This window comes from Zeus faber (genome assembly GCF_960531495.2).
Source record: "Zeus faber genome assembly, chromosome: 2".
Lineage (NCBI taxonomy): Eukaryota > Metazoa > Chordata > Actinopteri > Zeiformes > Zeidae > Zeus > Zeus faber.
Genome location: NC_137189.1, coordinates 52,242,721 through 52,269,444, shown reverse-complemented (window position 1 = coordinate 52,269,444; position 26,724 = coordinate 52,242,721). Strand labels below are relative to the sequence as shown.

The following is a 26,724-nucleotide window of genomic DNA, read 5'->3' as shown; positions in this document are numbered from 1 at the left end:
CCATCCCTACCTGTGACCTGTTTGTTTGTAATTAGTGTGTGTGTATAAAAGCTCAGTGAGTTTCTGGGCTTCTGACAGACCATTGCATCTTTCATCCAGTGCTGCACAGACGTTTCTGGATTCTGAGTCATGGGGAAAGCAAAAGAATTGTCAAGGGATCTGCGAGAAAAGGTAATTGAACTGCATAAAACAGGAAAGGGGTATAAAAAGATATCCAAGGAACTGAGAATGCCAATCAGCAGTGTTCAAACGCTGATTAAGAAGTGGAAAATGAGGGATTCTGTTGAAACCAAACCACGGCCAGCAAAGATTTCAGCCACAACAACTGCCAGGAAAATTGTTCGAGATGCAAAGAAAAACCCACAAATAACTTCAGCTGAAATACAGGACTTTCTGAAAAATTGTGATGTGGCTGTTTCAAGATGCACAGTAAGGAAGCTGCATGGTCGAGTCGCCAGAAGAAAGCCATTTCTGCGCAAACGTCTCAAAGTTTCCCGCTTACATTACACCAAACAACACAGAGACAAGCCTCAAAACTTGTGGAACAAAGTCATTTGGAGTGATGAGACCAAAATTGAACTTTTTGGCCACAACCATAAACGTCACACTTGGAGAGGAGTGAACAAGGCCTATGAGGGGATGGTAGCTCAGGAGGTAGAGCTGGTGGTCTAGTCATCTAAAGGTTGCTGGTTGGATCCCAGGCTCCTCCTGCTAGCATGCTGTAGTGTCCTTGAGCAAGACACTTAACCCCTAATTGCTCCTGATGGCTGCGTCCGTCGGTGTTTGAACAATTGTAAGTGGCTTTGGATAAAAGCGTCTGATCAGTGTAATGTAATGTAATGATGAAAGGAGCACCATTCCTACTGTGAAACACGGAGGTGGATCACTGATGTTTTGGGGATGTGTGAGCTACAAAGGCACAGGAAACTTGGCCACAATTGATGGCAAATGAATGCAGCATGTTATCAGATATGTTATCAGCTGCACATGGGACGTTTTTGGACATTCTAACATGACAATGATGCAAAACACAAGGCCAAGTCGACCTGTCATTGTCTACAGCAGAACAAAGTGAAGGTTCTGGAGTGGCCATCTCAGTCTCTTGACCTCAATATCATGGAGCCACTCTGGGGAGATCTCAAACGTGCAGTTCATGCAAGACAGCCCAAGAACTTACAGGAACTGGAGGCTTTTTGCCAAGAAGAATGAGCAGCTTTGTCATCTGAGAAAATAAAGAACCTCATCCACCACTACCACAGAAGACTTCAAGCTGTCATTGATGTTAAAGGGGGCAGTGCACGGTATTAACAACTGGGGAATGTCAACTTTTGATCAGGGTCATTTGGGTACTTTCTTTTGTCATTTTGATTTAAAAAGAGTAAACAGTTGTTTGCCAATAAATAGCTTCAGCCAACCATTAACCATGAGTGGAAGAAAGGTTTTTGTGTTATCATTCATATTCTCTGAAGAATGGCCAAGAAATCATAAATTCTCCCAGGGTATGTAAACTTGTGAGAACAACTGTGTATATACACATATATACATGCACAAACAGATACACACACACATACACATACACACACATACACACACACACACACATACACACACACACACATACACACACATACTCACACATACACACACCTGTCGCCATTCAATTTAAAGTTTGTCCAAATCACTTCCTGTGTGTTTCAACAGTGAATCTGCTTGGACTGTTCTCACCTGTCTGTCTGTCTGTCTGTCTGTCTGTCTGTCTGTCTGTCTACCTGTCTATCTGTCTACCTGTCTATATGTCTATCTGTCTGTCTACCTGTCTGTCTTTTTGCCTGTTTGTCTCTCTGTCTCTCCCTCGCAGTGTAAGGTTCCATCTTTTAAACGGAAGCAGGTATTGTTTCATCTCTCTACTTCCTGTTTCCTCTTTCTATTTCCTGTTTCATCTCTTTACTTCCTGTCTTCTCTGCTTCCCGCCCTCCGTCTGACACGCCCCTAGTGCTAAAACTCCCAGCATGCACCTTGGGACACCTAGCTCTCCCTGATAGAACTAGCGCTCGGCACAGATCTGGTCTCCCTGGTAATGCTGTGTCTGGTCTCCATGGAAACACTGTGTCTGGTCTCCATGGTAACGCTGTGCCTGGTCTCCACGGTAATGCTGTACCTGGTCTCCAGGATAACGCTGTACCTGGTCTCCATGGTAACGCTGTACCTGGTCTCCATGGTAACGCTGTTCCTGGTTTCCTTGGTAACGCTGTATCTGGTCTCCATGGTAACGCTGTACCTGGTCTCCAGGATAATGCTGTACCTGGTCTCCATGGTAATGCTGTACCTGGCCTTGGGGTGGAGGAGCTGGATCATGTTCTGAACCTTGTGGATACACTGAGCTCTGACCTTTATCACACTTGGTTGTTGACAAGTCACTGGTAAAAAGAGTCGTTGTGTTCATTTAGTTGAGTTGGTTTAGTTGGTTTAGTTGGTTTGGTTGCTTGTTTGGTTGCTTTTTTGGTTGAGTTGGTTGAGTTGGTTCATTTGGTTCATTTGGTTTAGTTGGTTTAGTTGGTTTAGTTGCTTTTTTGGTTGAGTTGGTTCCTTTGGTTCATTTGGTTCATTTGGTTCATTTGGTTCATTTGGTTCAGTTGGTTCAGTTGGTTCAGTTGGTTCAGTTGGTTCAGTTGGTTTAGTTGGTTTAGTTGCTTTTTTGGTTGAGTTGGTTCATTTGGTTCATTTGGTTCATTTGGTTCATTTGGTTCATTTGGTTTAGTTGGTTTAGTTGGTTTAGTTGGTTTAGTTGCTTTTTTGGTTGAGTTGGTTGAGTTGGTTCATTTGGTTCATTTGGTTCATTTGGTTCATTTGGTTCATTTGGTTTAGTTGGTTTAGTTGCTTTAGTTGCTTTAGTTGCTTTTTTGGTTGAGTTGGTTCATTTGGTTCATTTGGTTCATTTGGTTCATTTGGTTCATTTGGTTCATTTGGTTTAGTTGCTTTAGTTGCTTTAGTTGCTTTAGTTGCTTTTTTGGTTGATTTGGTTCATTTGGTTCATTTGGTTCATTTGGTTCATTCGGTTCATTCGGTTCATTTGGTTCATTTGGTTTAGTTGGTTTAGTTGGTTCATTTGCTTTAGTTGCTTTTTTGGTTGAGTTGGTTCATTTGGTTCATTTGGTTTAGTTGGTTTAGTTGGTTTAGTTGCTTTTTTGGTTCATTTGGTTCATTTGGTTCATTTGGTTCATTTGGTTTAGTTGCTTTAGTTGCTTTAGTTGCTTTTTTGGTTGAGTTGGTTCATTTGGTTCATTTGGTTCATTTGGTTCATTTGGTTCATTTGGTTCATTTGGTTTAGTTGCTTTAGTTGCTTTAGTTGCTTTAGTTGCTTTTTTGGTTGAGTTGGTTGAGTTGGTTCATTTGGTTCATTTGGTTCATTTGGTTCATTTGGTTTAGTTGCTTTAGTTGCTTTAGTTGCTTTAGTTGCTTTTTTGGTTGAGTTGGTTCATTTGGTTCATTTGGTTCATTTGTTTCATTTGGTTCATTTGGTTCATTTGGTTTAGTTGGTTTAGTTGCTTTAGTTGCTTTAGTTGCTTTTTTGGTTGAGTTGGTTGAGTTGGTTCATTTGGTTCATTTGGTTTAGTTGGTTTAGTTGCTTTTTTGGTTGAGTTGGTTGAGTTGGTTGAGTTGGTTCATTTGGTTCATTTGGTTCAGTTGGTTTAGTTGGTTTAGTTGGTTTAGTTGCTTTTTTGGTTGAGTTGGTTGAGTTGTTTCATTTGGTTCATTTGGTTCATTTGGTTCATTTGGTTCATTTGGTTCATTTGGTTCATTTGGTTTAGTTGCTTTAGTTGCTTTAGTTGCTTTAGTTGCTTTTTTGGTTGAGTTGGTTGAGTTGGTTCATTTGGTTTATTTGGTTCATTTGGTTCATTTGGTTCATTTGGTTTAGTTGGTTTAGTTGGTTTAGTTGGTTTAGTTGCTTTTTTGGTTGAGTTGGTTGAGTTGGTTCATTTGGTTCATTTGGTTCATTTGGTTCATTTGGTTCATTTGGTTTAGTTGCTTTAGTTGCTTTAGTTGCTTTAGTTGCTTTTTTGGTTGAGTTGGTTCATTTGGTTCATTTGGTTCATTTGGTTCATTTGGTTCATTTGGTTTAGTTGGTTTAGTTGCTTTAGTTGCTTTAGTTGCTTTAGTTGCTTTTTTGGTTGAGTTGGTTGAGTTGGTTCATTTGGTTCATTTGGTTTAGTTGGTTTAGTTGGTTTAGTTGCTTTTTTGGTTGAGTTGGTTGAGTTGGTTCCTTTGGTTCATTTGGTTCATTTGGTTCATTTGGTTCAGTTGGTTCAGTTGGTTTAGTTGGTTTAGTTGGTTTAGTTGCTTTTTTGGTTGAGTTGGTTGAGTTGGTTCATTTGGTTCATTTGGTTCATTTGGTTCATTTGGTTTAGTTGCTTTAGTTGCTTTAGTTGCTTTTTTGGTTGAGTTGGTTGAGTTGGTTGAGTTGGTTGAGTTGGTTCATTTGGTTCATTTGGTTCATTTGGTTCATTTGGTTCATTTGGTTTAGTTGCTTTAGTTGCTTTAGTTGCTTTAGTTGCTCTTTTGGTTGAGTTGGTTGAGTTGGTTCATTTGGTTCATTTGGTTCATTTGGTTCATTTGGTTCATTTGGTTCATTTGGTTCATTTGGTTTAGTTGGTTTAGTTGGTTTAGTTGGTTTAGTTGCTTTAGTTGCTTTAGTTGCTTTTTTGGTTGAGTTGGTTGAGTTGGTTCATTTGGTTCATTTGGTTTAGTTGGTTTAGTTGGTTTAGTTGCTTTTTTGGTTGAGTTGGTTGAGTTGGTTCCTTTGGTTCATTTGGTTCATTTGGTTCAGTTGGTTTAGTTGGTTTAGTTGGTTTAGTTGGTTTAGTTGCTTTTTTGGTTGAGTTGGTTGAGTTGGTTCATTTGGTTCATTTGGTTCATTTGGTTCATTTGGTTCATTTGGTTTAGTTGCTTTAGTTGCTTTAGTTGCTTTAGTTGCTTTTTTGGTTGAGTTGGTTGAGTTGGTTGAGTTGGTTCATTTGGTTCATTTGGTTCATTTGGTTCATTTGGTTCATTTGGTTTAGTTGGTTTAGTTGCTTTAGTTGCTTTAGTTGCTTTTTTGGTTGAGTTGGTTGAGTTGGTTCATTTGGTTCATTTGGTTCATTTGGTTCATTTGGTTTAGTTGGTTTAGTTGCTTTTTTGGTTGAGTTGGTTGAGTTGGTTCATTTGGTTCATTTGGTTCATTTGGTTCATTTGGTTCATTTGGTTTAGTTGCTTTAGTTGCTTTTTTGGTTGAGTTGGTTGAGTTGGTTCATTTGGTTCATTTGGTTCATTTGGTTCAGTTGGTTCATTTGGTTCATTTGGTTCAGTTGGTTTAGTTGGTTAAGTTGGTTTAGTTGGTTTAGTTGGTTTAGTTGGTTTAGTTGGTTAAGTTGGTTTAGTTGCTTTAGTTGCTTTTTTGGTTGAGTTGGTTGAGTTGGTTCATTTGGTTCATGCGGTTCATTTGGTTCATTTGGTTCATTTGGTTCATTTGGTTCATTTGGTTCAGTTGGTTTAGTTGGTTTAGTTGCTTTAGTTGCTTTTTTGGTTGAGTTGGTTGAGTTGGTTCATTTGGTTCATTTGGTTCATTTGGTTCATTTGGTTCAGTTGGTTCAGTTGGTTAAGTTGGTTTAGTTGGTTTAGTTGGTTTAGTTGGTTTAGTTGGTTAAGTTGGTTTAGTTGCTTTAGTTGCTTTTTTGGTTGAGTTGGTTCATTTGGTTCATGCGGTTCATTTGGTTCATTTGGTTCATTTGGTTCAGTTGGTTTAGTTGGTTAAGTTGGTTTAGTTGGTGTACCAGGCTTCATACTGCGAGGTGTGAACTTTGTATTATATAAGAAAAAGTAAATAAAAAGATAAAAGATTTCAACAATATAACGATTCCACAAAAACACTGCATATATACATACAAGGTCATACATCCTGTACATACAAGGTCATTCCTACTGTGTGTGGGCTGCTCCGTCCACATACACAGGTTGAGGGCGGTGCCGACACGCAGCGTTTCTATTATAAATATACAACAAAAAGGCCAAACGTGCACATAACTCTACACAGAGTTGTTGGTGCGTCCGTCCTTGTTTCCTGTGCCACGCCCCCTCACCGCAACACAAACAACACATCAGAAAACTCCCACCAATCAGCGGCAACAGGATCGGCCGAGTCACAACAGCTGCATCAGTACCAAGCCAGCCCTGTACCGCAGACCCCGGCTTCACCACGCCCTGTACTGCAGAACCCCTCTTTACCACACCCTGTACCGCAGACCCCGGCTTCACCACGCCCTGTACTGCAGAACCCCTCTTCACCACGCCCTGTACCGCAGACCCCGGCTTCACCACGCCCTGTACTGCAGAACCCCTCTTTACCACACCCTGTACCGCAGACCCCGGCTTCACCACGCCCTGTACCGCAGAACCCCTCTTTACCACACCCTGTACTGCAGACCTCGGCTTCACCACGCCCTGTACCGCAGAACCCCTCTTCACCAAGCCCTGTAGCGCAGAACCCCTCTTTACCACACCCTGTACCGCAGACCCCAGCTTCACCACGCCCTGTACCGCAGAACCCCTCTTTACCACACCCTGTACCGCAGACCCCGGCTTCACCACGCCCTGTACCGCAGAACCCCTCTTTACCACACCCTGTACCGCAGACCCCAGCTTCACCACGCCCTGTACCGCAGACCCCGGCTTCACCAAGCGCTGTACCGCAGAACCCCTCTTCACAACACGCTGTACCGCAGAACCCCTCTTCATGCCCCTCATCTGCCACACTGTACATACATGGCCAAATACCTTTTACATTGGACTTGTTGATTTTGTTCAGTCATTTTTTCTACATTTCCTGTTTCCTGCATCACAGAGTAAGAATTTGCATCAGCAGCAAAACTGACCTCATTAGAATATTTCTGAGAAATATTAGAATTTTAAATAATATTCTATTCAGTTTTTTTATTCATTTATACACATATATTGTAAAGGTAAAATCCTCTCAGCAGAAACACGTATGTATGTATGTATGTATGTATGTATGTATGTATGTATGTATGTATGTATGTATGTATGTATGTATGTATGTACGTATGTATGTATGTATGTATGTATGTATGTATGTATGTATGTATGTATGTATGTATGTATGTGTGTATGTATGTATGTATGTATGTATGTATGTACTGTATATATGTATGTATGATGTATTTATGTATGTATGTACTGTATGTATGTATGTATGTATGTATGAATGTACGATGTATGTATGTATGTATGTATGTATGTATGTATGTATGTATGTATGTATGTATGTATGTATATACTATGTGTGTATGTATATACATACATTCATACATAGCACATGTCTGTATGTATGTATGTATGTATGAATGTACGATGTATGTATGTATGTATGTATGTATGTATGTATGTATGTATGTATGTATGTATGTATGTATATACTATGTGTGTATGTATATACATACATTCATACATAGCACATGTCTGTACGTATGTATGTATGTATGTACTGTATATATGTATGTATGATGTATTTATGTAGGTATGTATGTATGATGTATGTATGTATGTATGTTTGTATGTATGTATGTATGTATGTATGTATGTATGCATGTATGATGTATGTATGAATGATGTATGTGGGATTCAGATGGAACACGGTAGACGGTACTTCCTGAATGCCACGGGGTAAAACCAAAAAAGCTCTGAGCATGTGGTTTGGGTGGTGTTGCACGGGTACTATGAGCCTCTCGTCCATATCTGCACCAGGCTCGATGGACTGTTCTCTTGGTTCTCCACGGCTGTAGCAAAGCTCTGTAACATCCAGCGGCGAGACGGCAACAAGTTCAAATATCTTCACTGTGACGTGTTCTCTGCCAGTCTGCTGCTCTGTATACTGTGTTCCATGTGAATGTGGCATTATACATGTACAAGGTCATACATATATATATATATATATATATACATACTACATGCATACATACATACATACATACAGACATACAATTTTATTTTATTTTTTATTTTTTTTAAGAAACAGTCATTATTCGTCATGCAACACACCACACACACACACATGCTTTGATGGTGCTGGTGAAATGGTTCCTCTGCATTGAACCATCCTGGCTTGTCCTTCCTCCGGGGCCACAGCAGGAGCAGTGGGCAGCGTACGTGGACGCGCCCGGGGACCAGGTGATAAGTGTCCATCGCTGGTCAGACCATGATGGTGCATGTTTTTGGGTGGGGGTCCTTACTGACGTGAGGTGGAGGAAACCCCATGGGAGCATACATACATACATACATACATACATACATACATACATACAAACATACATTCATACATACATAGTACATATATAGTACATACATACTACATACATACATACATACATACAGTGGGGCAAAAAAGTATTTAGTCAGCCACCAATTGTGCAAGTTCTCCCACTTAAAAAGATGAGAGAGGCCTGTTATTTTCATCATAGTTATACCTCGACTATGAGAGACAGAATGAGAAAAAAAATCCAGAAAATCACATTGTCTGATTTTTAAAGAATTTATTTGCAAATTATGGTGGAAAATAAGTATTTGGTCAATAACAAAAGTTCATCTCAATACTTTGTTATATACCCTTTGTTTGCAATGACAGAGGTCAAACGTTTTCTGTAAGTCTTCACAAGGTTTTCACACACTGTTGCTGGTATTTTGGCCCATTCCTCCATGCAGATCTGCTCTAGAGCAGTGATGTTTTGGGGCTGTCGCTGGGCAACACGGACTTTCAACTCCCTCCAAAGATTTTCTATGGGGTTGAGATCTGGAGACTGGCTAGGCCACTCCAGGACCTTGAAATGCTTCTTATGAAGCCACTCCTTCGTTGCCCGGGCGGTGTGTTTGGGATCATGGTCATGCTGAAAGACCCAGCCACGTTTCATCATCTGATGGAAGGAGGTTTTCACTCAAAATCTCACCATACATGGCCCCATTCATTCTCTCCTTTACACGGATCAGTCGTCCTAGTCCCTTTGCAGAAAAACAGCCCCAAAGCATGATGTTTCCACCCCCATGCTTCACAGTAGGTATGGTGTTCTTTGGATGCAACTCAGCTTTCTTTCTCCTCCAAACACGACAAGTTGAGTTTTTACCAAAAAGTTCTATTTTGGTTTAATCTGACCATATGACTTTCTCCCAATCCTCTTCTGGATCATCCAAATGCTCTCTAGCAAACTTCAGACGGGCCTGGACATGTACTGGCTTAAGCAGGGGGACACGTCTGGCACTGCAGGATTTGAGTCCCTGGCGGCGTAGTGTGTTACTGATGGTAGCCTTTGTTACTTTGGTCCCAGCTCTCTGCAGGTCATTCACTAGGTCCCCCCGTGTGGTTCTGGGATGTTTGCTCACCGTTCTTGTGTTCATTTTGACCCCACGGGGTGAGATCTTGCGTGGAGCCCCAGATGGAGGGAGATTATCAGTGGTCTTGTATGTCTTCCATTTTCTAATAATTGCTCCCACAGTTGATTTCTTCACAACAAGCTGCTGACCTATTGCAGATTCAGTCTTCCCAGCCTGGTGCAGGTCTACAATTTTGTTTCTGGTGTCCTTTGACAGCTCTTTGGTCCTGGCCATAGTGGAGTTTGGAGTGTGACTGTTTGAGGTTGTGGACAGGTGTCTTTTATACTGATAACGAGTTCAAACAGGTGCCATTAATACAGGTAACGAGTGGAGGACAGAGGAGCCTCTTCAAGAAAAAGTTACAGGTCTGTGAAAGCCAGAAATCTTGCTTGTTTGTAGGTGACCAAATACTTATTTTACCGAGGAATTTACCAATTAATTCATTAAAAATCCTACAATGTGATTTCCTGGATTCTTTCCCCCCATTCTGTCTCTCATAGTCGAAGTGAACCTATGATGAAAATTACAGGCCTCTCTCATCTTTTTAAGTGGGAGAACTTGCACAATTGGTGGCTGACTAAATACTTTTTTGCCCCACTGTACATACATACATACAAACATACATACATACATTTATTACATTTCACTGCATATATGTATGAAAGTATGTATATGTATGTGACAAATAAAACTTGAATCTTGAATCTTGAATACATACATACATACATAGTACATACATACATACATACATACATACATACATAGTACATACATACATACATACATACATACATACATACATACATACATACATACATACATAGTACATACATACATACATACATACATACATACATACATACATACATACATAGTACATACATACATGCATACATACATAGTACATATATAGTACATACATACTACATACATACATACATACATACATAGTTCATACATACAAAGTACATACGTATGTATGCATACAAACATACATACATACATACATACATACATACATACATACATACATACATACATGAATAGTATTATATTTAGTATTAACCAGTTATTTACATTAAAATCTGGTACTCAGTTTATTCATCTTGTTTTGTTAAAGTAATGAGTGATTAGTGAATACTGATACTGATACTGATACTGATACTGATACTGATACTGATGCTGAGATCCTGGATCAGATGGGAGTATTGATCCTTCAGACTGATTTCTGATCAGACGTATTGATCTGTCTCTAGTGTTGATGCAGAGTGAGAAGAACTAAACTAGTACTGTAGTACTTAGTCGTAGTACTTAGTAGTAGTGTTCTGCAGTCTGCAGGTTTAGCATGTAGTCCCGCCTTCATCCAGCAGCTGGTTCCATCAGAACACAAAGCTTTACTTTGGTGCTCCGCATTTGTATGAATATTTTATACTGTGTGTACGAGTACAACATGAATACCTGTGTGTGAGATGATCCCACTCCGTCACTTCCAACAACACGTCATCAAAGTGTTTGATAAAGAAGCAGAGTTCTCTCCGTCACAGGCTTCCTCCTCCGTCTCTGCTTCTCCTCTGGTTCTGCTCAGCACCATGAGCACCAACGACGTGTGTGAGCGCGTCAAGCAGATCGACGGCATCGACCAGAGCATGATGCTGCAGTACACGGCTACCATCAAGAAGGTAGGTCCACATCATCTCACATCATCTCAAATCACCTCACATCATCTCACATCATCTCACATCATCTCAAATCACCTCACATCATCTCACATCATCTCACATCATCTCACATCAGCTCAAATCATCTCACATCATCTTACATCATCTCACATCATCTCACATCACCTCACATCAGCTCAAATCATCTCACATCATCTTAAATCATCTCACATCATCTTACATCATCTCACATCATCTTAAATCATCTCACATCATCTCAAATCATCTCACATCACCTCACATCATCTCACATCATCTCACATCATCTCAAAGCATCTCAAATCACCTCACATCATCTTACATCATCTCACATCATCTTAAATCATCTCACATCATCTCACATCATCTCACATCATCTCACATCAGCTCACATCATCTCACATCATCTCACATCATCTCAAAGCATCTCAAATCACCTCACATCAGCTCAAATCATCTCACATCATCTCAAATCTCCTCACATCATCTCACATCATCTCACATCATCTCACATCATCTCACATCATCTCAAATCACCTCACATCATCTCACATCATCTCACATCATCTCACATCATCTCAAATCTCCTCACATCATCTCACATCATCTCACATCATCTCAAATCACCTCACATCAGCTCAAATCATCTCACATCATCTCACATCATCTCACATCATCTCAAATCACCTCACATCATCTCAAATCTCCTCACATCAGCTCAAATCATCTCACATCATCTCAAATCATCTCACATCATCTTAAATCATCTCACATCATCTCACATCATCTCACATCATCTCAAATCATCTCACATCATCTTAAATCATCTCACATCATCTTACATCATCTCACGTCATCTTAAATCATCTCACATCATCTCACATCATCTCAAATCATCTCACATCATCTCAAATCATCTCACATCATCTCACATCATCTCACGTCATCTCACATCATCTCAAAGCATCTCACATCATCTCAAATCATCTCACATCATCTCAAATCATCTAAAATCATCTCACATCATCTCACGTCATCTCAAATCATCTCACATCATCTCAAATCATCTCACATCATCTCACATCATTTCAAATCATCTCACATCATCTCACATCATCTCACATCATCTCACATCATCTCACATCATCTCAAAGCATCTCAAATCACCTCACATCAGCTCAAATCATCTCACATCATCTCACATCATCTCACATCATCTCACATCATCTTAAATCATCTCACATCATCTTACATCATCTCACATCATCTCAAATCATCTCAAATCATCTCACATCATCTCACATCATCTCAAATCATCTCACATCATCTCACATCATCTCAAAGCATCTCAAATCATCTTACATCATCTCACATCATCTTACATCATCTTACATCATCTCACATCACCTCACATCATCTCACATCATCTCACATCATCTCACATCATCTCACATCATCTCAAATCACCTCACATCATCTCAAATCTCCTCACATCAGCTCAAATCATCTCACATCATCTTAAATCATCTCACATCATCTTACATCATCTCACATCATCTTACATCATCTCAAATCACCTCACATCAGCTCAAATCATCTCACATCATCTTAAATCTTCTCACATCATCTCACATCATCTCACATCATCTCAAATCACCTCACATCAGCTCAAATCATCTCACATCATCTCAAATCATCTCACATCATCTTAAATCACCTCACATCATCTCAAATCATCTCACATCATCTTAAATCATCTCACATCATCTTAAATCACCTCACATCAGCTCAAATCATCTCTCATCATCTCAAATCATCTCACATAATCTTAAATCATCTCACATCATCTCAAATCATCTCACATCATCTTAAATCACCTCACATCATCTCAAATCACCTCACATCATCTCACATCATCTCACATCATCTCAAATCACCTCACATCAGCTCAAATCATCTCACATCATCTTAAATCACCTCACATCATCTCAAATCATCTCATATAATCTTAAATCATCTCACATCATCTCAAATCGTCTCACATCATCTTAAATCATCTCACATCATCTTAAATCATCTCACATCGTCTTACATCATCTCACATCATCTCAAATCATTTCACATCATCTCACATCATCTCAAATCATCTCATATAATCTTAAATCATCTCACATCATCTCAAATCACCTCACATCAGCTCAAATCATCTCACATCATCTCAAATCATCTCACATCATCTTAAATCACCTCACATCATCTCAAATCATCTCACATCATCTTAAATCATCTCACATCATCTTAAATCACCTCACATCAGCTCAAATCATCTCACATCATCTTAAATCACCTCACATCATCTCAAATCATCTCATATAATCTTAAATCATCTCACATCATCTCAAATCGTCTCACATCATCTTAAATCATCTCACATCATCTTAAATCATCTCACATCATCTTACATCATCTCACATCATCTTAAATCATCTCACATCATCTTACATCATCTCACATCATCTCAAATCATCTCACATCATCTCACATCACCTCACATCATCTCAAATCATCTCACATCATCTTAAATCATCTCACATCATCTCAAATCATCTCACATCATCTCAAATCACCTCACATCATCTTAAATCATCTCACATCATCTTAAATCACCTCACATCATCTTAAATCATCTCACATCATCTTAAATCATCTCACATCATCTTAAATCATCTCACATCATCTTACATCATCTCACATCATCTCAAATCACCTCACATCATCTCAAATCATCTCACATCATCTCAAATCATCTCACATCATCTTAAATCATCTCACATCATCTTAAATCATCTCACATCATCTTAAATCACCTCACATCATCTCAAATCATCTCACATCATCTCATGTCATCTCACATTATCTCAAATCATCTCACGTCATCTCACATCATCTCAAAGCATCTCACATCATCTCACGTCATCTCACATCATCTCAAATCATCTCACATCATCTCAAATCATCTAAAATCATCTCACATCATCTCAAATCATCTCACATCATCTCAAATCATCTCACATCATCTCACGTCATCTCAAATCATCTCATCATCTCAAATCATCTCACATCATCTCACGTCATCTCAAATCATCTCACATCATCTTAAATCATCTCACATCATCTTACATCATCTCACATCATCTAAAATCACCTCACATCATCTCAAATCATCTCACATCATCTTAAATCATCTCACATCATCTCAAATCATCTCACATCATCTCAAATCACCTCACATCATCTTAAATCATCTCACATCATCTTATATCATCTCACATCATCTCAAATCATCTCACATCATCTTAAATCATCTCACATCATCTGAAATCATCTCACATCATCTCAAATCACCTCACATCATCTTAAATCATCTCACATCATCTTAAATCATCTCACATAATCTTACATCCTCTCACATCATCTTAAATCATCTCACATCATCTCAAATCATCTTAAATCATCTCACATCATCTCACGTCATCTCACATCATCTCAAATCTTCTCACATCATCTCACATCACCTCAAATCATCTCAAATCATCTCACATCATCTCAAATCATCTCACATCATCTCATGTCATCTCACATTATCTCAAATCATCTCACGTCATCTCACATCATCTCAAAGCATCTCACATCATCTCACGTCATCTCACATCATCTCAAATCATCTCACATCATCTCAAATCATCTAAAATCATCTCACATCATCTCAAATCATCTCACATCATCTCACGTCATCTCACATCATCTCAAATCATCTCACATCATCTCAAATCATCTCAAATCATCTCACATCATCTCAAATCATCTCACATCATCTCACGTCATCTCAAATCATCTCACATCATCTCAAATCATCTCACATCATCTCACATCATTTCAAATCATCTCACATCATCTCACATCATCTCAAATCATCTCACGTCATCTCAAATCATCTCACATCATCTTAAATCATCTCACATCATCTCAAATCATCTCAAATCATCTCACATCATCTCACATCATCTCAAATCACCTGACATCATCTCAAATCATCTCACATCATCTTAAATAATCTCACATGATCTCAAATCACCTCACATCATCTTAAATCATCTCACATCATCTCAAATCATCTCACATCATCTTAAATCATCTCACATCATCTTAAATCATCTCACATCATCTCACATCATCTCAAATCATCTCACATTATCTCAAATCATCTCACATCATCTCACATCATCTCACGTCATCTTACATCATCTCACATCATCTTAAATCATCTCACATCATCTCACATCATCTCAAATCATCTCACATTATCTCAAATCATCTCACATTCTCTCACATCATCTCACGTCATCTCACATCATCTCAAAGCATCTCACATCATCTCAAATCATCTCACATCATCTCAAATCATATAAAATCATCTCACATCATCTCAAATCATCTCACATCATCTCAAATCATCTCACATCATCTCAAATCATCTCACATCATCTCACATCATTTCAAATCATCTCACATCATCTCACATCATCTCACATCATCTCACGTCATCTCAAATCATCTCACATCATCTCAAATCATCTCACATCATCTCACATCATTTCAAATCATCTCACATCATCTCAAATCATCTCACGTCATCTCAAATCATCTCACATCATCTTAAATCATCTCACATCATCTCACATCATCTCAAATCATCTCAAATCACCTCACATCATCTCAAATCATCTCACATCATCTTAAATCATCTCACATCATCTCAAATCACCTCACATCATCTTAAATCATCTCACATCATCTCAAATCATCTCACATCATCTTAAATCATCTCTCATCATCTCACATCATCTCACATCATCTCATGTCATCTCACGTCATCTCACATCATCTCAAATCATCCCACATCATCTCAAATCATCTCACATCATCTCACATGATCTCAAATCAACTCACATGATCTCAAATCATCTCACATCATCTTAAATCATCTCACATCATCTCAAATCATCTCACATCATCTCAAATCACCTCACATCATCTTAAATCATCTCACATCATCTCAAATCATCTCACATCATCTTAAATCATCTCACATCATCTTACATCATCTCACATCATCTTAAATCATCTCAAATCATCTCACATCATCTCACATCATCTCAAATCATCTCACATCATCTCACATCATCTCACATCATCTCACGTCATCTCACGTCATCTCAAAGCATCTCACATCATCTCACATCATCTCAAATCATCTCACATCATCTCAAATCATCTTAAATCATCTCACATCATCTCACATCATCTCAAATCATCTTAAATCATCTCACATCATCTTAAATCATCTCACATCATCTCAAATCATCTCAAATCATCTCACATCATCTCACATGATCTCAAATCACCTCACATCATCTCAAATCATCTCACATCATCTTAAATCATCTCACATCATCTCAAATCATCTCACATCATCTTAAATCATCTCACATCATCTTACATCATCTCACATCATCTTAAATCATCTTAAATCATCTCACATCATCTCACATCATCTCACATCATCTCACGTCATCTCACGTCATCTCAAAGCATCTCACATCATCTCACGTCATCTCACATCATCTCAAATCATCTCACATCATCTCACATCATCTAAAATCATCTCACATCATCTCACATCATCTCAAATCATCTCACATCATCTCACATCATCAGATCATCAAATCATCTCAGACTGTTGGCTGTAACACCACGAGATGATGGAGCAGATGATGGATTAAGACAAAAAAGAAACAACGTTACATCATCTCACATCATCTCAAATCATCTCACGTCATCTCAAATCATCTCACATCGTCTCAAATCTTCTCACATCATCTCACTTCATCTCAAATTATCTCACATCATCTAAAATCATCTCACATCATCTCAAATCATCTCACATCATCTCACATCATCTGAAATCATCTTAAATCATCTCACATCATCTTAAATCATCTCACATCATCTCAAATCATCTCAAATCATCTCACATCATCTCACATGATCTCAAATCACCTCACATCATCTCAAATCATCTCACATCATCTTAAATCATCTCACATCATCTTACATCATCTCACATCATCTTAAATCATCTTAAATCATCTCACATCATCTCACATCATCTCAAATCATCTCACATCATCTCACATCATCTCACATCATCTCACGTCATCTCACATCATCTCACATCATCTAAAATCATCTCACATCATCTCACGTCATCTCACATCATCTCAAATCATCTCACATCATCTCACATCATCTCAAATCATCTCACATCATCTCACATCATCAGATCATCAAATCATCTCAGACTGTTGGCTGTATCACCACGAGATGATGGAGCAGATGATGGATTAAGACAAAAAAGAAACAACGTTACATCATCTCACATCATCTCAAATCATCTCACGTCATCTCAAATCATCTCACATCGTCTCAAATCTTCTCACATCATCTCACTTCATCTCAAATTATCTCACATCATCTAAAATCATCTCACATCATCTCACATCATCTCAAATCATCTCACATCATCTAACATCATCAGATCATCAGATCATCAGATCATCTCAGACTGTTGGCTGTATCACCATGAGATGATGGAGCAGATGACGGATTAAGACAAAAAAGAAACAACGTTAAACTACCTGATGAACAATGTTTTCATCTTACAGATGCTTTCAACCGTATTTCATGTTTTAATGTTTGATCCTCAGGCCAACGTGAACGGTCGTGTTCTGACTCAGTGCAACGTCGACGAACTGAAAAAAGAAATGAACATGAACTTTGGAGACTGGCAGCTGTTTAGAGCTACCGTGAGTTCTGTGTTGTATTATATATACATAGTTTTACATAATGCATTCTGTATTATATAATATGTACATAGTTTTATATTGATGAAATTAGTCAATCACAGATGAAATCAGGCAGGAGTGTCTGTGGACTATGATGTTCACGGATGACATTGTGATCTGTAACAAGAGTAGGGAGCAGGTGGAGGAGAGAGAAGTGGAGGCAGCATTAGAGAGAAGAGGAATGAAAGTCAGCAGGAGTAAGACACAATACATGTGCATGAATGGGAGGGAGGGTGGAGAAAAGCTGAGAATGCAAGGAGTGGAGGTGGAGAAGGCGGATGAGTTCAAGTACTTGGGGTCGACCATCCAAAGCAGTGGAAAGTGCGGGAGAGAGGTGAAGAAGAGAGTCCAGGCAGGGTGGAGTGGGTGGAGAAGAGAGTACAGGCAGGGTGGAGCGGGTGGAGAAGAGAGTACAGGCAGGGTGGAGCGGGTGGAGAAGAGACTACAGGCAGGGTGGAGCGGGTGGAGAAGAGTGTCCAGAGTGATCCGTGACAGAAGGGTTTCAGTTGGACAGTTTGGTGGAAAAGTGAGAGTTACATTGGGAGAAGGAGGCTGAGGGTGGAGCTGCCAGGCAAGAGGCAAAGAGGAAGCCAAAGAGAAGCTTGATGGAGGTGCTGAGGGAGGACATGCAGGCGGGTGGTGTCAGGGAGGAAGATGGTCCGCTGTGGCCACCACAAACGGGAGCAGCCTGAAGAAGAAGTACATAGTGTTATATTATACATACTGTATAATATATACATAGTTTTTTATATCATACATACTGTATTATATTATATATACTGTATCATATATACATCTACATTACATTTACATTTAGTCATTGATCAGACGCTTTTATCCAAAGCCACTTACAATTGTTCAAACAGCGACGGACGCAGCCATCAGGAGCAATGAGGGGTTAAGTGTCTTGCTCAAGGACACTACAGCATGCTAGCAGGAGGAGCCTGGGATCCAACCAACAACCTTTAGATCACTACACCACCAGCTCTACCGCCTGAGCTACCATCCCTATACATAGTGTTATGTATATGCATACTTCTATATACAGTATTATATTATATATAGAGTATCATATATTTTGTATCTCTTTTCTTGCTGCAGATCCTGGACCTGCGCCACGTGGAGAGCCAGGTCCTTCATGAGGAGAGTGCCAGTGAGCAAGGCAGCATGGCCGCAGCTCCGCTGGAGGCGGAGCGTCGCTTGGCTCCGCCCCCTCAGCAGGACGCCATGTACAGCTTCAACCTGAGCTTCGAGGAGCTCAGCAACCTGGGGCTGGACGAAGCCCCCCGCTACAGCGCCCCCTGGACGGTGAGAGCCAGGTCCAGGCCTAGGTCCAGGTCCAGGTCCAGGACCATGTCCAGGGTTTAAACAGGCTTTAGAGCAGGGAGCCTGGGTCCAGGTCATTTAACGTAGCCACATGTTTAGAATGTGTCACACAAATGAATTCTGAGACGAGATTTTATTCTTCTTCTTCTTCCTTCGGCTGCTCCCGTTAGGAGTGGCATAAATATATATATATGTATATATAAATATGTATATGTATATACAGTATATGTATATATACAGTATATATATGTATATATATATATATATATATATATATATATATATATATATATATATATATATATATATATATGATCTACATAATGATATATATATTATACATCACATTCCATCAGTTCAGTGTATATATTATTACCTTCCTTGGTCCACAGGGCAGCGCTCAGCGCACGGCCAGTATGACCAGTCTGAACTCACAGGAATCCTCCAACGACATCTGCCGGCTGACGGACAAGCAGCAGACCGAGTACCGTGACGCCTACCAGGAGTACATCGCCCAGATGGCCCAGCTGGAGATGGTGGGCGGTGGCGGCGAGCGCCCGGTGCAGCCCCAGCCGGGTCACTTCATGAGCCCCGCCCCCGAGGACCGTGCCCGGGAGGGGGGCGAGGACCGCAAGACCTTCGCCAAGCGGGCCCCCGCCAAGCCACCAGCCGAGGATGACGCCCTGGACCCCATCACGGAGGAGGACGAGAAGGCGGACCACGGCACGTCCAAGTCTCTGCTGAGCCGCAAGGCGTCGGCCGACAGGGCGGGGCCGCTGTTCCCCGGCGCCGCCGAGCTCAAGATGAAGGTGGGTGGGGGCGGGCTGCGCTACCAGAAGTTGACTAGCGACGACGAAGAGTCGGAGGAGTCGGACTCTGTGTCACTGTTGAAGGACAGGAGGAGCGGCGACCAGAAGGGGGGCGGGGCCTCGGCGGCACCGAAGGGAAAGGACTTCCTGTCCGACGCCATGTTGGACAAGAAGGATTCCTCCGACTCGGGGGTGCGCTCCAACGAGAGCTCCCCCAACCACTCGCTGCAGGACGAGGAGGCGGAGCTCTCCCAGCTGGACCGTTCCGACCTGATCCAGCTGGACCGCGAAGCTCCTCCCACTGCAGCAGCCCCGCCCGGCAGCCTGGGGGGTCTGCAGGACCCCGCCCTGGCCCGCATGTCAATCTGCTCCGAGGACCAGTGCAGCCTGCTGGCCAGCTCCCCCGAGGACAGCTGGCCCTCGTCCCGGACCTACAACCTGAACCGGACCCCCAGCAACACCACCCTCAACAACAACAACACCAATAACCAGCTGGCGCACCGCCCCTGCCGGCCGGCCGAGGGCTCCACCTCCTCCAACACGCCCGGCTCCGCTCCCTCCACGGCCGAGCTAATCGTGCCCCCCACCAAGGCGGGGCCGCACAACGAGAACGTGCGGGTGGTGCACCTGAAGAGGGGCCTGAAGCCCGGGGACCCGCCGGAGGTCTGCACCGTATCCTCTGACACCGTCACCTTCGGAGAGGAACGCGAGAGCATCCTGTAGCCCCGCCCCTTCTAACCCCCCCAGTGTTGTTGCATTCAGTTTGAAGTACTTTTGAAGTACTCTGTTGTATTTACTGTTGCATGAAGTGTAGTTCTATAGTTCTAGTCCTAAAACTAGTTTGTGTGTTGAGTATTGAGTATTACGATGTGTTACTGTGTCCATACTGCAGCAGTGTAGTACTGCAGTTGTACTACTAGTAGTGCATGCTCAGACTAGTAGACTATGAAGTAGAGGATATTTTCTCTGCATTTGTTTCCTGTTGTGTACTGTGTGGCCCCACACCTTCCTGCCCTCAGTGTGACAAACTGTGTAGTGAGTAGAAGTATTGAATTATTTTCCCTGAGAACCAGTGAGCAACAGAACAAACTGGTTCCAAGTTGAACGACTGGTTCCTCAAACGGAACGAACCATGGTGTTGAGTTCAGCTTCGACTCAGAGCATCTGGAGATGAACTGGAATGATCTAGAGGGTTGCTTTGAACCGGAGGAACCGGAAGTACTGATCTCTGTCTGCTGGATGTTGAACATGGTGTTGGATATGATCTGCAGTATTAGCAGCTGAACGCTTGCGTCCTGTCTGTTTGTAACAATACAACGTTGTGTATTTTAAAAGTATTTAAACTTGTAACGTCTGAACCTGAATGTTACTAAAAATAAAAGTGGACGTTGTGGATCTTCTCCCTCTGCTCATTACACATATTGTACTGTAGACAATAAAAGTAATAACTATCATAATAATCATAATAATAATAGCTCGGTGCCTTGCTCAGAGGCACAGGGCAGTAGTTTAACTCCAACCGAAAACAAATACCCTGTTACAAAACTAGTCCAGCACTGATACTTGAATATGTTCACATATTTGTAAAAAGGTACTTAGTTTACTGAAGTATTCCCCAAAAGTTTTTATATTTTCTCCACTTTCCTTCCAACCTTTTGAACGTTCTTCTCCACTGGAATATTTTTATTATTTTTAATATAACTATAATATCAATATAACAAAAATGTCACTTTAATACCAATACAATATAATATTAGTGTAATATCAAAATAATATCACTATAATGCCAATACAATATAATATAACTATAATATCAAAATAACTATAATATCACTATAATGCCAATACAATATAATATAACTATAATATCAATATAACTATAATATTACTATAATACCTATAAAATAAAATTAACTATAATATCAAAATAACTATAATATCACTATAATGCCAATACAATATAATATAACTATTATATCACTATATCCAAAATTTCACTATAATACCAATCAGTATAATATAACTATAATATCACTATAACCAAAATTTCACTATAACTACACTATCATTATAATATCAATACAATATAATAAAACTAATATCACTATAACTAAAATATCACTATAATATCAATACAATATAATATAACTATAATATCACTATAACTATATTATCACTATAATATCACTATAGCATAATCATAATATGACTATAATAACAATATAATATAACTAGTGTCAATATGATAAACTTTAACTATCACAATATTATCACTATATCACTTTAATATTATGTAACTATAATATCGCATCATATAATATCACTATAATATCACTATAACTATAATATCACTATAATATCATATCACTATAATATAACTATAATATCACTATCACAATGATATAACTATAATATCACAGTAATATAACTAATATCACAGTAATATAACTATAATATCACTATGATATAACTATAATATCACTATAATATAATACAACTATAATATCACTATAATATAATATAACTATAACATCACTATAACTATATTATCGCTATCACAATGATACAACTATAATATAACTATAATATCACTATAATATCACGATCATGATCATGATAATTATAGAACCCAGAATCGCAATTGTGGCGCCTCCCCTTGCGGCTGCCTGCGCGAGCACCATGTGTCGATTACGTGCATTTTGGTATTTTTTAGTATTTTTAGAGCTTATACAGCTTATTAAAGCTCTATAATGAGCTATAAAGTGCTATTTGAGTACAGTGTTTCTGTGCAGTTATGATGTATTATGTACGACAGTGTAAGGTTATAAATACAGGTTTGTCAGGAGTATAGGGGGAGTATGTACAGAGAGTATATATATATATATATATATACATTTTATATTATCGCTGTGATATAACTATAATATCATTATTACATAACTATAATATAACTATAATATCACATTAATATCACTATAATATCATATCACCACAATATAATATCACCTAACCTCACTATGATATCCCTATTTTATAGTATAACAAAAATATCACTATAACAATAACATCACTATGATATCAGTATGATATCACTATTTTATGAATACAATATCACTATAAAGTCACAATTATATCACTATAATATAATATCATTATAATATGATAAAATTTTACTATGATATCACTATAATATAATATCACTATAACATCACTATGATGTCACTATAATATAACAAAAATATCACTATAACTATAATATCACTATTAAATCAGTATGATATCACTATGATATAGCTATAATATCACTATAATGTCACTATTATATAGCACAATATCACTTTAATATAATACAATATCACTCTAATATCACTATAATATGTCACTATGATGTCACTATGATAACAAAGAAAGAATTTGAGGAGCACCTGAGAACTACACATTCAGATCCAAGGAGGCACGAGCAACTGACTATTCTGACAGACATTCTACCAATCGACCCTCCAGGACATCAAATGCAGACAGGCCCCCCAGCGTGGAAAGGTGGAATATACAGTACATTGGGCAAGAGCAGCATCAGCTCCAGGACCTAACGGAGTCCCTTATAAAGTGTATACAAATGCACTAGATGTCCTGAAATTCCTTTGGAGGCTCATGCGAACAGCGTGGCCGAAAGCGGTAATACCCAAAGTCTGGCGTAGAGGGGTGCTGATCCCAAAGGAGAAGGAGTCAGTGAACATCAACCAGTTCCGAACCATCTCCCTGTTAAATGTGGAGGGAAAAAACTTCTTCAGTGTCATCGCGCGAAGGATGGGTAACTATCTGCAAAAGAACAAGTACATTGACACATCTGTACAGAACGCAGGAATATCAGGTTTCTCAGGGTCCTCGGAACATTCCAGTATGATCTGGCACCAGATTCAACAGGCAAAAGCAGAGAAGGGGGACCTACACGTGGTCTTCCTGGAACTTGCCAATGCCTTTGGTTCAGTGCCCCATGAGCTCCTATGGGCAGCCTTCAGTTTCTTTCACATTCCAGACACCATCACAGCCCTAGTTAAATGTTACTTCCACCTCTACCACCTCAAATTTCACCACCTCCTGGCAACATCTGCAAATTGGGATTATGGCAGGGTGCACCATCTCACCTTTGGCTTTCACAATGGCGGTGGAGGTCATCATCTGAGCCTCAAAGTGGGTGGTGGGCGGGAAACGGCCTAAATCAGGCCTGCAGCTCCCCCCACTCAGAGCCGACATGGATGACATTATCAAGTGTGCAAAAACAAGACTCCAGATGACACTGAACGAATCTTGTGACTTGACGGTTAGCAAGAACACCCCAACCTTGGTAACAGGGTGCAAATGGAGACCAGGCAGAGGAGTGGAGGAAGCAGCAGCAGCCTTCAGACATGCTGACATTGTGGGAAATGTACGGCAAGGAAGAGTAGGCCTGGGCCTCACAGTTGGCCGTCCAGCGTGGCATAAGGCCTCAGCACCACAGCGGAGGAAGATGGTGGTGGATGACGTGCGCCATCAGGAGCAGGCCGCAAGATGGACCAAGGCAGTCTCACTCTGCAAACAGGGACAGTGGACAAGGTGGGACAAGGTGGAGATGAGGAAGGTCAGCTGGAAGGATCTGTGGGTCATGGAGGCAAGGCAACTTAGCTTTTCCATCAGAGCTACTTATGATGTCCTTCCAATACCTGTCAACCTGCATGTGCCCTCTGCCACATGCCAGCCTCCCTCAAGCACATTCTCTCAGGGTGTAAAACCAGCCTTACCCAAGGGCATTATACATGGTGTCACAATCAGGTCCTAAAGAGCCTTACTGCTGCACTGGAAAGCTGACAGACTGCTGCCAATTCCCTACCCCCAGCAATGGGCAACCCCCTGCAGACAATTCCTTTTGTCCGTGAGGGTGCTAAGGCAGTCAAGAGTGACTCCACACCATCAAGGCGAGACCAGCTCCGCCTAGCCTGTGCCTGGATGATGAGATGTTGGTGGATATGGATATGGGCCAACGGCTTATCTTTCCTTCCGAAATAGCTATGACTGCCCAAAGGCCTGACTTACATTACATTTACATTTAGTCATTTGGCAGACGCTTTTATCCAAAGCGACTTACAAGGGAGAATAACATTCAGCTACATTGCGACAGAGACTTGACACCTTGGTCCCCCTCACTCAGAAAGTTCTTCATCATTGAGCTCACCGTACCCTGGGGGGACTCAGTGGACGAGGCTTATGAGCGTAAACATCTATGCTACTCTGAGCTGGCCGCTGAGGCAAAGCAACGTGGCTGGAACGCTGAAGTCCGCCCCATAGAGGTGGGGTGCAGGGGATTCGTGGAAACTTCGGTTACCAGGCTGCTCAAGGACCTGGGAGTCAGAGGTCGGAGTCTGCGGGCAGCCATCAAAGCTATGTCGGAGGCAGCGGAGAGAAGCAACCAGTGGCTGCAGATGAAGAGTCAAGATCCATGCTGGGCCCCAAAGTAGCGTCTGTGTTGTTATTGTTGCTGATGGGTTCATAAACAGCCACAGCAAGAAAAGGACCAATACAGAACTCTGCTGATGTTTGTTGGTGTTTGTTGCTGACTGGATCACTGGGTTGGCTGCTGGCATGTTGACCTGGCGCTTTAGCCACTATGCTTCCACCACTTCTTGCATAGACCAACGTTTGGGGGACTTTGAGTAACTATTAGTTATTTTTATTTATTTTCTTTTCTTTGAGGAACCTTTGCCACTGGGGAAGAAACAGGAAGTCAGGGGACATTTGACCGTGACACAATAAAACAGGTTGATGGAAGCCATTTTTAGTATGGTTAAACAGTTTACCACTCTTTCCGATGCCTTGAGTGGAAAGTTTTTGCATTTTGACTTTGGACTTTGCATTTAAGGGACAATGTCAAGACAAAGGGACACTTTGGCGAGACCAATCTGGTTTATTTGTTTGTTTTGGTGGTTAGTTTGTCTCTTGAGTTGGAGTATGAATTGTTTGTTTGTGTGGCTGGTTTTCTCTTGAGTTGGAGTGAGTATATAATTTGCCTTTTCCTGTGATAAGACTGGTTAATGGACTGGGTTCATACAGACTTACATTGTTTGATGTTTGAAAGTGAATTTTCTGTGTGATGGATAACTAGAGAGAGAGAGTAAGCCAAGTTGTAGTGTTTATGTAGTGTTTAATCTCTGTCGCAATGTAGCTGAATGTTATTCTCCCTTGTAAGTCGCTTTGGATAAAAGCGTCTGCTAAATGACTAAATGTAATGTAATGTAATGTTTAAGTAGTAACAATTGATATTGTGCTTCAAATCAACCTGGTACTTATTATTGAATTTGTTGAGTTTGGAGGAAGTGTAGTTGATGTATTTGTATTTGTATGTTGTATTGTGTTTCAAAACTGATCTGGTACTTCTCATTAGTACCATTAATTATAGTGTGTGTATCTGTTGTAGTCGTAGTATTCTCATGTGAAATTTGCTGGATCTCTTAGTAATTAGGGGTACTACTTGGGAGAGAGCCC

General features: G+C 40.3%; 1 protein-coding gene across 1 annotated transcript in view; it reads left to right on the top strand.

Moving 5' to 3' along the window:
- The window catches only part of kidins220b (kinase D-interacting substrate 220b), a 68,373-nt gene extending 46,772 nt beyond the window's left edge, over nucleotides 1-21,601 (top strand). Inside the window, exons 26-29 of the mRNA XM_079996810.1 lie at nucleotides 10,956-11,090; nucleotides 17,936-18,034; nucleotides 19,175-19,381; nucleotides 19,792-21,601. Of these exons, the coding sequence (XP_079852936.1) occupies nucleotides 10,956-11,090; nucleotides 17,936-18,034; nucleotides 19,175-19,381; nucleotides 19,792-20,931 (1,581 nt within the window). The 3' untranslated portion in view covers nucleotides 20,932-21,601. The remainder of the gene's footprint in view (nucleotides 1-10,955; nucleotides 11,091-17,935; nucleotides 18,035-19,174; nucleotides 19,382-19,791) is intronic.
- The last annotated feature ends 5,123 nt before the right edge of the window (nucleotides 21,602-26,724 follow it).